The following is a 14,008-nucleotide window of genomic DNA, read 5'->3' on the forward strand; positions in this document are numbered from 1 at the left end:
ATCTTAGGGTTTTAAGAATCACACTGGGAAAACCAACAGATGGATAAAAAATAATTACCACACAGTGTAGTAAAATGTTTTAAAAAGTATGTTACTCTGGGAGCACAGAGCAGCCATGGTTTCCCTAGGCCTCTATTTTGGAAGACTTTGTTGAGACAATTACTTGACTGGGCTGCATCTGAAGGGACAGTCATCTTAATCAGTAGGAAAACATTTGCCAAACCCAGCTACCATAAGAATTTAATGGTATTAAATGATAGTTTGTGGGATAAGTTTGGGATATAACGTCTGTTTGTAGTCCTCATGATGGGCCTGGTGTTATTGAATTATATTTTTTCCTTGCTGTACCTGAGATGCATATATTGGAACTGAAAGTAATCATTTTCTTCTCAAACCTATTCTGTTTCTTAACTTTGCTGCTTTTAAGCCTTCCTGTGCTAGAATGCTTAACTCTTAGGGTCAAAAGTGGCTGAGTGGGCATAGAGGCATCTACACCAAAAGGAATTTTAATTTAATCTAAGAAATTGCCTGACTTGAATGTAAAAGTGCTAGATTGAAGAAGACATTTGGAAAAGATATGTTTTTGCTGTCATTTAGAAATCATTCTCTGCATTGTGAGCCCCAGATTTGTAATGGTAACCATTATCATTACCACCCTGTACTGAGCACTCATTATTGGGCAGCCATCTGGTCAAATATGTTATACACATTGTCTCATTTACTTCTTGGGGGCATGGTAGATACTATCCACAGTTTACAGATGTGAAAATTAAGACTCAGGGGAATTAAGTATTTTTTTCAGACCACTTAGCAAGTGGTAAAGCCCATATTTAAGCCCTGATTTGTCTAACTGAAGTTCATGTTCTGAGATGTTGTTCTATACTTACAAGGCTGTTTAGGTCTTTCCATCAGGCTGGACTTAAGTATAATCTCTCCTCTATAATTCAACACTTTATTGCTCCAAAATAACATACCTGCCAGTTTTCTGGATATCCTGCCAAAACTGAATGCAAATTTTTCTCTCCAAAAACTGCAAGTTTGGGGCTTGATTTGATTTTCTCCGTGAAGAATAGGTAAGCTTGATGAGCAGCAACTCTTGTACAATTAAACATTACTACTTAAAATTAACCTACTTTGAGAAAATAGCTCAGGAAAATGTAAGGCTGTTTATAACATTTATAGATCTATAGTCAGCCTTTCATTCACAGATAGGATGCATCTGTGGAGCTAACCATGATCTTGATACAATATCTCCCTAGCCTTTTTTTTTTTTTTTTGAGACAAGATCTTAATGTGTTGCCCAGGCTGGAGTGCCAGGGCACAGCCTTGGCTCACTACAGGCTTGCAGCTGCCCCAACTCCTAGGCTCAAGCGATACTCCCACCTCAGCCCCTAAATAGCTGAGACTACAGGCATATGCCACCATGCCCAATCTTTTTATATTTTGTAGAGACAGGGTCTCCCTATGTTGCCCACGCTAGTCTTGATCTGGGCTCAAGCAGTCCTACCTCTTTGGTCTCCCAAAGTGCTGGGATTACAGGCAGGAACCACCATGCATGACCTTCTCCCAAGCTTTTAAAAACCCTTTTCTCAATATCATTGTTAAGCCCTAGGGACAAAAATTGGCTTATGATATTTTATGGAACAAAACATAAAACTTTTCCATTACCCTTTCAGGGTTAGTGATTGGGGCCTGTGAATTAAACTGACAAAAGATAAATTAACCAGAGAAACAGTATACACATTTTATCAATGTATCAATGTTAACATTTTTATGAGCATTGGGCTTCACAGTAGTACATAAGTGTTTAGACTGAGGGCTTATCTACCTAACTTAGAAGGGAAAAAAGAGAGGAAGAAAGATTTCCTATGGGAAGGACAAACAGGTTTTTAGGACGAAAGTCATTGATAATGTTTTTCTTTATGAGTGTTAATGGTCTTTCTGTTTTCCTCAGGGCCATGAAATTCCCCTGGAGAAGGGATTTACAGTAGCCTCAAATCTCAGAAGCTGCTGCTTTTAGTCAGATAAGGGAAGAGCCAGGAAAGCTTCATTTAGCACTTGTTGAATCTAAAATGTCTTAAGCTTAAAATAATCTTTAAACCAATGGTGGAATTCTGAGTGGATCCCCACAATAGAGCAGTTCAACATAAAGAATACTGCAAAGGCTGGGTGCAATGGCTCACGCCTGTAATCCTAGCACTTTGGGAGACCGAGGCCAGGGGATCGACTGAAGTCAGAAGTTCGAGACCACCCTGGCCAACATGGTAGAACCTTGTCTCTACTAAACATATACAAATTAGCCAGGTGTGGTGGCACACATCTGTAATCCCAGCTACTCAGGAGGCTTAGGCAGGAGGAGGCAGCCGAGGCAGAGGTTGCAGTGAGCCGAGATCACATGACAGCACTCCAGCCTGGGCAATAAGAGCGAAACTCTGTCTCAAAAAAAAAAAAAAAAAGAAAGAGTACTACAAAGGATCTCTGTGTTCTGGTCTCTGTAATCCCACTGTAATATATGGTATAACTTGGTATAGCTTTTAGGTTGCCTTCCTGTGATTGCATAGGAAGACAAGTATGCTCTGCTCTTCTCTTGACAGGGTCTTATGATTGCATCAAACAACAATTAGACACATTGGCTAATTGCTATCAGTAAGGTCAGCTCAATTATGCCAGAACCAAATTCAACACTTTTCTCAGTCAGTCTTTAACATCTTTAGTAGGAAACATCTTTTGAAATCTTTTAAAAGTCATGAATCAATAGACCAAGTCATATATTATCATGGGTTGGGTTTTAATACAATCTCTTTCTAGAAATCCCAATAGCATGGAGTTTTGCCCAAAAAAAAAAATTTAGTAATACCCACATCAAGGCTTTCTAGATTACATGTCAATGATCAGTAACTTCTGCCTGAAAAATTTATGACATAGTCACCTGTTTCACTTGTGGCATCTCATTTAAATGTTTGTTTATACCCTCGAGATTCCTGTAGAGGACTTTCTGAGGCTATCTGAAACCCAGCTTCAAGCAGAGTTATCTGGGAAAGATCACGTCAGGTGTTCTTTGGTTTTCATTATAAAAAATTACTGTGCCACCTCCATGTTGGAAATGTAACCTGATGACACACCCTCACCCAGAAACACTTAACACTTCAGGCACCTCAGTGATTTGAGTCTTGAACGATTTGCTCTTCAGCCATTGTCAAAAAACGCTGATATCTTTGATAAGTAAAAAACATTTTTAGCAGGGTGCAGTGGTTCATGTCTATAATCCCAGCAGTTTGGAAGGCTAATGCAGGCAGATTGCTTGAGCTCAAGAGTTGAAGACCAGCTTGGACAACACAGTGAAACCCTGTCTCTACAAAAAATACAAAAATTAGCCCGGTGTGGTGATGTGCGCCTGTAGTCCCAGCTGTTGAGGCTGAGGTGGGAAGATCACTTGAGCCTGGGAGTCAGAGGCTGCACTGAGACAAGAATGGAGTGCCACTGCACTCTAGCCTGGGTGACAGAGTTGAGAGCCTGTCTCAGAAAAAAAAAGGGGGGGGGGGTTTAATTTGTCCTCTAAAGATTGAGAAGATTTAGCAGTATAAAATAAACTAGAAATGTGTGAGGGGAAAAAAGGCAAGGCATTAAGGGTATGGTTGACACAAGAATGTCATGTCATCTTGCTGAGGTGAACCAAAATTTTAACTTTCTAGTAGCCTATGTGAAAAGGAAAATTCTCTGCTCAGAGAAGCAAGAAATACTTGTGAATATAAATCTAGAACAATTTCCATTTCCTGTAGTATCTCAGAGAAAACACTTCAGAGTGGATCATCTTGTCTCTTGGTTTGTTCAGTTAATATCATGTGATACCAGTAAATTATAAAGCAGTTCAGATTTTTACATGAACTGGTTAAGTTGAAAAAATTTCCCATTCCATTGAAAAAAGTAGAAGATGACGCTACCATTTTTCTCTGTTGGCCAACAGAACAAGCATTGTGGAATGGAAGAACTCCCATTTGGTGAGACAAAGTCAAAGGCAATAAATATATTTTCTATATTTAGGATGATATACATCAAATCTTTGTCTTTCTAAATCTCACTTGACTAGTACTGCTGCTACCTTATAGGGTGCCTTTCTGCCAGTTAGAACCAAGGGCCCCCCAGGCAAATCTAGCATCAAGATCTGTAGTTCCACCTTTTAATCTGCTCCCCATCCCTCAGTAGTTCTCCCTCCTGATAAGCTGTTCTTCTCTCTTATTCCAGGTTACCTTTATGCAGTGTGCATTCTGCACAAAAATATGCAGAGATCATGGAAATGACCTGAACATAACTATTAATTAGGCACTTTGGGAAATAGCTAGCTAAGTAGCATTGTGTTTCATATTTCTTTTTTTTTTAACTATTAGAACTTTACACAATGCCTCTTAAACTGAAGTGTACATCAGAATCATCTCAGAGCTTCTCCAAAATGCAGATTTCTGGATCCCCCAAACTCAGATGTTGATTATAACAAATAAGGGTTAAAAACCAGGAAACTGCAATTCAATAAGCACTGTTAAGTGATTCTAATTTGAGAAAAGCTGTCTTAAGGGTAGATAAATAGTAAAATTTAAAAAATCTTACGGACGGGGTTTCAAATCATGTCATTATTTTAAACTGTGTAATCCTGGGGAAACTAATCTATCTTAAAGACTTCAGTTTCTTCCATTGTAAATTGAAAATTAAAAGTTACTTGAGCAGAGGGTCATTTTAAGGATCAAATGAGTCTGAATTTCCTACTACAACACCTGGAGGGTAGAAAGCACATTATAAATGCTGACTGTCATTATTATCACAACATATTTTCAAACCTTGACTCAGGCTGGTGCCAATGTTTACAGAAGTTTTTCTGTGGGTTCCTGCAGCATTTATTCTTCTTTTATAACCTTGGCTCAGGGCTTAAAAGTGCTTTTCATTAGTGTTTCTGCATTCTCCAAGAGAAATCTCTTGCTTTTTTGAAGTCCCTAGCTATAGAGTAATTACCCTTTTTTTTTCTTACTCTCTGCATATTCTTGTAACCACCCTGGTTTTATTATATCAGATCTCATCATGCCATTTATCCAGTTTGCCACATGTGGCAACAGTGATTATTTAAAAAGAAATTATAGTTTACTCCCTACCATATAATTATGAAAAGTTGAATTCTACGCCCAAACCTCTTTGCAGATAATTTTTGGCTAAATAATCTGAAAACTGCATGCCTGATAAAATTGGAGGAAACTGAGGCAGGGGAATGCCTTCAATCAAGGCATGACAAGCCCAGTTTGAATTAGCTAGACTTTAATTAGGACACAAGAAGCAATTTAGAGATAATCTCACTAAATCAAAAAACTGAATGATGAGCTTGAGCATTACTGTGCAGAGAAACGTTTTTCCTGTTGAAAGAGACTTTGGGGCATCTGAGAGCTGCATGAAGTGGAAATGGACATGAATTATTTTTAAAGAAATGTGTACATTTATATATAACATTTCCACATCAAAGAACACTTTCAAAGTGATTACAAATTCAGTATGGCTAACTCAGAGGGACTGATGTTGTTTTGTTATGTAAGATATTAAAGTTTTACTCCAAGTGCTTTGGTAGGAGGTGGAATGCCAAGAAGATTTTGGATAAAACAAATATCTGGGTCCAGCATTTGCTAGTTATTATTTTTCTCTCCTCCTCTTCTTTTTACTCACATTCTTTTTTGGTACAATGTTCTTCAAACTGTGTTTCAGAAAATATGTATGATTCCCACCACTGTTATCTAGGCTGTTTTTCTGGCTCAATTGCCCAATATTGTGGTAAAGGATTCAACATCAGTAAGAGTGACTGGAGTATGAATACAAAAGAGGATCCACGCTGAAATCTTTTACTAGAAAATTAGTTGCAAAACATATTACTTATGGAAATTACAAGCACATTTATTAAAATAGTGTTAAAAAAAACCAAGTCCCTCACCCAAAATCCTTTTTCTTTTATTATTTTTTTTAACATCATAACCATTTTTTTTTTTTGGAGGCAGGGTCTCACTTTGTCACTCAAGCTGGAGTACAGTGGCTTGATCATGGCTCTCTGCAGCCTTGATCTCCTGGGCTCAAGAGATCCTCCCACCTCAGCCTCCCAAGTAACTAGGTCTACAGACACCTAGTTTTTTGTAGAGAGAAGGTTTTGCCATGTTGGCCAGGCTGCTCTTGAACTCCTGACCTCAGGCAATCTGCCTGCCTTTGCCTCCCAAAGTGCTGGGATTACAGGCCTGAGCCACTGTGCCCAGCCATCTCAATTAACCACTTACACTTCAGTGGTACTAAGTACAATTCACATTGTTGTGCACCCTTAGCCATTTGATGAAGAATTTAAGACTCATTTTTGTATCAGTAGATTGTGGAGGAGCATAACAGTTCTTCACGGAAAGAAGGAAAGAGCATCCTGAGAGACAGCTTTTACCTTCTCTCACACACTTAGGGAGAGGTTTCTGACAGCCATTAGCACTGTGCCTGGGAAAAGATTCATGGCAGTGCTGGGATGGGGATTTCAGACTCTTAAATATGATTTTGGCCGTCCCGTGTCCTCATTCTTTTTAGACCTCAGCCTTGACATTTTTAGACTCCAAGCATGAAGTTTCTTGAAATTTTGCATGAATAATAAGGCTGCAACAAGGGCAGGCTCCTCTTCCTCAGTAGCAGCATCTATTTGTAGAATAGCAGCAATGACAATGTCATACCCCGAATGGGCCTACAGAAAAAAAGAATATGTACATTTATATGTATATACATATTAATATAGGAATTAATATAGTAATTAAAAAAATGCACAGTTTCTGAAAGCTGGGATGATTTTTGTCTAATTGTTAAAATAACTGCATTTACTTAAATTTTAATTAAAATACTGGGAAATAAAATATTAATAAAAATCTTGCATTATGTGCAGAATTCAAAATTTTACTTTGCATCAAAGGAAAAACTGCAAGGATTTTGACATTTCAAAGCCAGTCTGTAAAACTATTTCTGTTAATGGCACATGATAGCTCTACTTTAAGTACAAAGAAATACCCAACACCCTTTGTCAATCTTCAGGGAAAATAGGTTCTGAATTATGAGAGCTGTGACCCATGAGTGACTTTCAGGAACACATTTCTGTGTTAGATGCACTGCCCTTGTGCTCTGAAGGCTTTGATGTTCTTGAGGGCAATTGGACTCATTATTCTGCATTATCTTCATCTTTTTCTGGAGGAAACATAGCTCCTCTAGTGTAACAGAGGAAACCTTGTGGATGAAATGGAAATATCTTACAAAATGTAAACCTCTCATATTAAAAAGTTAAATTCCCAGGATCTCCCTCTAATGGCTAATGATTAGCGATCATGGCGTGTGGAGTACATCTCATCTTCACTTTCTGCACGTGGGTCCAATGCAGGAATTGGAAAATAGACCCTCACGTTGATAGATTGCTAGGACTTTGTGAGATTTATGAAGAAAGTTGTCAGTATTTTTAAATGATGGCTAATTTCACCCAGAAGCATGGAAGAAGACATTCATTCAGTCATTGTCTGCTTATTAATAAAAACTTCTGCTTTACATAGTGGGGCTGAGTTGCACTGCAAGTGATGCTGTCTGTCTTTCTGACTAAATTTAACCAGTGGCTTTAACTGGCTTTTTTTTTTCCTGAATTAAGATCATTTGGGCCACACCTGTGAGCTGAGGTCTAGTTCAGATTTGTTGGAGAATGCTCACCCATCAGTAATTTTTTGACTGATTCAAGCCCCTTGACCAGTGGACATTAGAGGATGAAAGAGAAAGTGGAATACATTAAGCAACTTAGTGAAGAAAAATCATAAGACATACACTTTTGACATTTTGTGACATGTAAATTATAATTAATGTGTAAATTTGTACCAGTTACTTGACTCAAGAGCTCGAAACTTTCTGTAATGGGTTTGAAGCACAAAATTACAGTGTGTATAGTCAGAGTGCAGCCTTGACTTTCGATAATGGTTATTCCCTTTGGACTGGAAAGCAAGTTTGGCTTTAGGCTGCGGAGAGTTTTCAGTGCCCTGCCAAGGCATTTGACTGCTCTTTCTTTCTTATTCTCCGCTGTCTTGCAGACCAGACGACGTGCTTCTGCATCGCACTCATGATGAGATTGTCCTCCTGCATTGCTTCCTCTGGCCCCTGGTGACATTTGTCGTGGGCGTTCTCATTGTGGTCCTGACTATCTGTGCCAAGAGCTTGGCGGTCAAGGCGGAAGCCATGAAGAAGCGCAAGTTCTCTTAAAGGGGGAGGAGGCTTATGGAAAGCAAAGCACAGAAGCTGCACTCCTTGGCACACGTCCACCTGTGGAACCGGTGTTTCCTGGCGCAGGAGATGGACAGGGCCACGACGGGGCTCTGAGAGGCTCATCCCTCAGTGGCAGCAGAAACAGGCACAACTAGAAGACTGGAACCTCAAAGCTCGTATTTCGTCCGCTGTAGCAATGGCTAAAGGGTCAAGCTCTTAGCTGTGTGGAGTAACTATTTCAGAAAACCCTATAAGAAGTTCATTTCTTTCAAAAGTAACAGTATATTATTTGTACAGTGTAGTATATAAACCATTATGATTTATGCTACTTAAAAATATTAAAATAGAGTGGTCTGTGTTATTTTCTATTTCCTTTTTTATGCTTAGAACGCCAGGGTTAAAAAAAAAAAAGTTGAAGACATCTGGGTTTCATTTACTTCTGCTAGGTTAAATTTTACTTGACAACAAGGATTCCTGCCGAAGTCTGAACCTTAATGTGTAACCCTCAGTTTCCACTATTAAAAGAGTACCTTTTGATGTCTGCTTGGAAAATGAATAGTGCACTGGTAACTCAGTCTCCAGTTATCTCTGTGTCTCTTAAGCAGGGGATTCTAAAAGATTAGGAAAACATCCTCCAAACTGCCTTTGCCTAATCATTTATTTTTCGCCAGGTTACCTCTTGAGAGAGAGAGGTAATTCTGAAGACTTCTATCTCAAAAAGCACTGGGCTTCTTTATTCTTCTGTTCTTGTTGTTTTCAATGGATTTTTAAACATTTGTGTGCAATACAATATACACGATGGGAAGGACACTCTTCAGCTTAGTGAAATGCTGTTTTCTTTTTTTTTTTCTGTAGGTTAGAAAACATCAAAATCAGTTCAAGCATTTTGTTTTTTTTTCTTTTTGTCCTTGCCTTGATGTTGTGAGTATTAAAACAGAAGGATTGCTGTCATTGTTCAGTTCGCTTGGACACACCTGGAGATGCAACCCAGCTCACATCACTGCTACCGATGGGCTGTCTGTGCCTTTATCAAAAGTTTACTGAGAAGACCATATTTCTTTGAATCTGTTTAGGAACTCAAATTCCATGTATGAATCGCAGGTCTCAGTGAACATCAACCTATTTATTTACTACATAGAATCAAATCTTTGTTTAGGTGAGATGTACATCGCTAGTGGAGGAACGGCTGAGGCATAATTTCATTTTGTTTTCTTCTGATATTCTTCAGACATGCTTCTATTAGAATAAAGGTAAATTGGAATTTAAGGACAAGTTCCCCTCAGTTATTTCTACAGGGCTCTCATTTATATATATATATATGAAATGATGTTTCCTGACTTATACAATCCACATACCAATGTTTTCTTAACCTTAGAATGTGAGTAACTGAAAATTACAGTCTGTGGAAAGGTGTTGAATTGAGTATAATCTTTTTCTGTTTATTTTTATGTTTCGTTTTTTAACAGATGCAGGTCTTGCCGTGTTGCCCAGGCTGGAGTGCAGTAGCTATTCACAGGTGCGATCCTAGTGTACTGCAGCCTCAAACTCCTGGGCTCAAGCAATCCTCCTGCCTCAGCCTCCCAAGTATCTGGGGTTACTGGTGTGCATCACCATGCTTGGCTCCAATCATTTTTTTCCTAATTAAGAAGTTACAGTTTCACTGTGAAAAGGGCCTTGAACACACAATTGATGGCATCTTTTGAGGCAGCTCCAGTGCCTTGACTTCAATCCCCGTTTCCGCTTGCACCGTCCGTGTTGTCTTAGCAACACTATCTGAAGCGTAGGGTAACAGGAACCTGGGAATCCAAGAAACCACCATCTCTGCATCACATTATGGGCAATGAAGTCTGTTTTATCCACTTCATCCAGTTGTCTATTATAATTACTTGATTACAAAGTAGATAAAAATAGTGCATGGATATACATTTGTGTTGACAAAAGGAGAAGTTGATATATACTAATCTGAGTTTTCATTTATCAGTTTGATCCTCATACATTTACATTAAACGCTTTCATTTAAGCCCCAAAAGTATATGCAGCTGTATTTTGTAGGTTGATTTTTGGAAAAGGGGAGAAGCACACTGAATTCATAAGGTGACATGTAGTCTTAAGATGTTACTTGTTTACAGTCAATTAAATTTGAGGCACCTTATTTATACTTGTTAAAGGTAAAATCCAAAGGAACAAGGAGAGGATATTTTAAGGTCATAAAAGGTAAGTAAGGTAACCTTTTTAATGTTTTCATTCTCCTTTTGTATAAATCAGAAAATGATCTAAACTGCTGTAACAAAGAGACCCCAAAATATGATGGTTCATGTAAGATATTAGTTTATTTTATCCTCACATAGCAATCCAGAAGTAGCTTCGTTTTGTAAAGGTAATCAAGGGATCTAGTATTCATTTACCCAGCCTGTGAAAAAAGAGAAAGTTGGGAGCAAGCTATTTGCTTTTAAGGAAGTTCCACCCATCGCTTCTGCCCACAGTCCATTCATGAATAATTACTACATAGCTATACCTAGCTTCAAGAAAGACTGGGATGTGTCTGTAACTAGATGGATGCATGCCCTACTAAAACTCCAGAGACAAGATTCTATTACTAAAACTGAAAAGAGGGGAGTGAATACTAAAGGTAGAGACAAAAATGATAGCAATCAATGGCCTGTGCCATCATAATCTACTGAGCAGGCATGATGGAGATCCCTTGGCCCAGCAGAGAGTTTCTTGGTAAAACCATGCATCTGCTATCTGCGAGAAACTCCTTTGTCGATTGTCTTCTGTGGCCCCTACTTTGACCTCAGGAAATTCTTGCTCATCAGCTTCTTTGACCCCGTCTGAAACTCTTGAGAGGCATCACAGCTTTTGCAGCCCCTGCTTGCTGGTGCAGATTCTTAGACCTAGATTGCCTTTCACTATGTTGGCCAGGCTGGTCTTAAACTCCCAACATTTGGCGATCTGCCCGTCTCGGCCTCCCAAAGTGCTAGAATTACAGGCGTGAGCCACAGCGCCAGGCCGCCATGGTGACTATTGAGAAAAACTGAATAATAATCACATTTCCTGCTCCCTGGAAAGCAGAAGCAGTTGTACTTCATGGCGTCGTGTTATCTACTTGGAAACTTATTTTTTGATCTTACTGCAACTACTTTTCTTAGTTCCTCACTGAAAACATCAGCAAGGAGCATCCAATATATATTGACCACTCTGCTTTTTTCTAACTGCTGCCTTTCAAATTGTTGCAGATGTCAGTTTTACCTAATGATTGGTCAAAACATAAGGAGGGTCTCTAGTTTTCCATCCTGCAGTATCTGCTTCCGCACTGCCTGTTGCCTGGCCATAATACCAAAGCCACATATTTTAGACTTTTGTTATGATAGCACTTTTCCATTTCTGTGTATCAGTCAGCTAGAGCTGCATAACAAATAGCAAAGACTGGGTGGCTTAAACAACCAAAATTTGTTTTTTAACAGTTCTGAAAGTCAGAAGTTCAAGGTCAAAGTGTTGACAAGTTTGGTTTCTCCTGAGGCCTCTCTCCTTGGCTTGTAGATGGCTCCCTTCTTGCTGTGTCCTCACATGGCATTGATCTAGGCACTTGTGCCCCTAATGCCTCCCTGTGTGTTTCAATGTTCTCTTCTAAGGACACTAGTCCTATGAAATTAGGGCCCCTCTCTATGACTTCATTTAACCTTAATTACTTCCCAAAAGGCCCTATCTTCCAATATAATTACACTGGGGCTTTGGGCTTCAACCTATAAATTTTTGGGGCAAACAACTTAATCCATAGTATTCTGGTACCAAATTTTAGTGTATAGGCTAAGCCACTGTAGCAGAGAAACCTCCAAATACTGTAATTCCAATAAGATAACTAATTTTCTTTCTTATAGCCATCAGGAGGTAGCCCATGAAATTGTCCAGGGACTTATATTTATTCTACCATTATTTTTACTCTGTTATTATTTTATTATTATATTTATTCTAGTTTTATTCTGCCATTCCCTAGAGTGTCCTCTTTATAGGGGTCAACCAGTGGGATGGAGAAAAGTAAAGGACAAGCATTTACATTTGAATAAAAGGAGATGGAAGTTGCACACATCAAGTTTATGTACATTCCTTTGGTAAGAAATTTACTGCAGAGGAACCTCTTGCTGAGCAGCCATGCCCTCTAAAACCTAGGACATAGATTCTGTTATTAAAATAAGGGAGAATGAAAAGAGGGAATATTATCAGTTCCTTTCTACATTCCTCTTGTATACATTGTATATTTTGTATTGAGGATCAGAAGAGAATTGGACCTAAGGAGATGATAGTTTCATGAAATTTAGATGATTCTTTACATTTTTATTTATTTTAAAAAGTTTACTCAATTTATTTTAATTTATTTTAGTGATTAAAATTAATCAGAATTTTTTAAAAATCAGCAAGAGAAAAAACATAAGGGAAGCTTTGTTGCTTTGCAAAATAGGGATATATTTCAGGAAGGTAAGGTAAAGGGAGAGGGCTAGCATGGAGTAGGGAGTACAGAAGTGGGATGTAGAGACAGCCAAGAGAGTTTGAAATATTCAAAGAATATATACAATAGAATCTGTAGCTGTTTTAAAAAATATATCATTTCCATCTCTCTGAATATATTCCAGTTGTAAAAAAATAATGTATTGAGTTTCCTATCATAGGGAAGATTTTAAAATTGTAGGAAATAACAAAATATTCAGAAGCCTACTCAAGGTATTAAAAAAGGGGACAGGGCTATATCGGCTTACTAGCTTATTAGAATGAGTTTGGTTCCTTATGAGGGATAATCTAGAGAAAAGAGGCATGGAATAAGAGCTTTGGAACCAAACAATCTGAATTTGGATCCTGGCTCTCCCTTTTGGCATCTGTGTGATCTTGGATAAGCTACCTAATTTCTATTATAGCTGTGTTATCTCAACTATAAAATGAGGATATTGATATATCATTGGAGAGGACTAAATGAGACAATGCAAAATGTTTACTTAGCACAATGCCTGATTCATAAATATTAACTGATATTGATGATGGTCATTGTGGTGGCGATGATGGTGATAATAATGGTGATGATGATGGTGGTGGTATAGCATTAGTGAAGTAAAAAGAAAAACTGAATTCAAAATTAATTTTCCTAAAAATCTGTGTTTTTATTTCTCAGATGCTTCTAACTTAGTCCCCATCAGTCTAAGACTGAAACAATATTGGGATTTTCCTTTTTGGAAGTTCTCTAATTGGCAAGTTGTTTTTATTTCCAGAACTCCAACTCAAATTCTCCATTTTATTCAGCATTAAATAACTTTCAAAATATGTCTATTTTGAAAGTCTCCACTTCCTCATACTTAGCAAGTTTCAGCATTATTCAAAGATGTGCCCTCTCTTTGATGCAAAGCAATTACTGGGATACTTTCTTTTCTCAGAGAGGAAATCCAAAGAACATGATCCTTTCTTCCTGGCCCCTGTACAACATTGAAAACAACTGGGGTAACTTTTGATTAATGCATCCTTTAAAAAGATGCAACATTTCCATCTCCAAGAAGTTTGAATATACAAAATGTATTCTGTGTCTCTATCAGGTCTCTGACTCAGAGTAACTTTTACAAAGGCGTTTATTCCCCCCCCCACCCCCCTCCCCGTATGCTTCTCAAAGCATGACTAATGAGGCTGATGGATGTTATCATAGGAGCACCACATTTCTGGCAGGTAGAAGGAGATCAAATTAGGGCTTGGTCTTCCA

At 38.3% G+C, this 14,008-nt stretch overlaps 1 protein-coding gene across 1 annotated transcript in view; it reads left to right on the forward strand.

Annotated features, from left to right (window-relative positions):
• KCNMB4 (potassium calcium-activated channel subfamily M regulatory beta subunit 4) overlaps nt 1-9,540 on the forward strand; it is a 75,054-nt gene extending 65,514 nt beyond the window's left edge. Inside the window, exon 3 of the mRNA XM_009004211.4 lies at nt 8,103-9,540. Within this exon, the coding sequence (XP_009002459.2) occupies nt 8,103-8,271 (169 nt within the window). The 3' untranslated portion in view covers nt 8,272-9,540. The remainder of the gene's footprint in view (nt 1-8,102) is intronic.
• Nucleotides 9,541-14,008: the final 4,468 nt, after the last annotated feature.

Source organism: Callithrix jacchus, chromosome 9, assembly GCF_049354715.1.
Source record: "Callithrix jacchus isolate 240 chromosome 9, calJac240_pri, whole genome shotgun sequence".
Taxonomy (NCBI): Eukaryota; Metazoa; Chordata; class Mammalia; order Primates; family Cebidae; genus Callithrix; species Callithrix jacchus.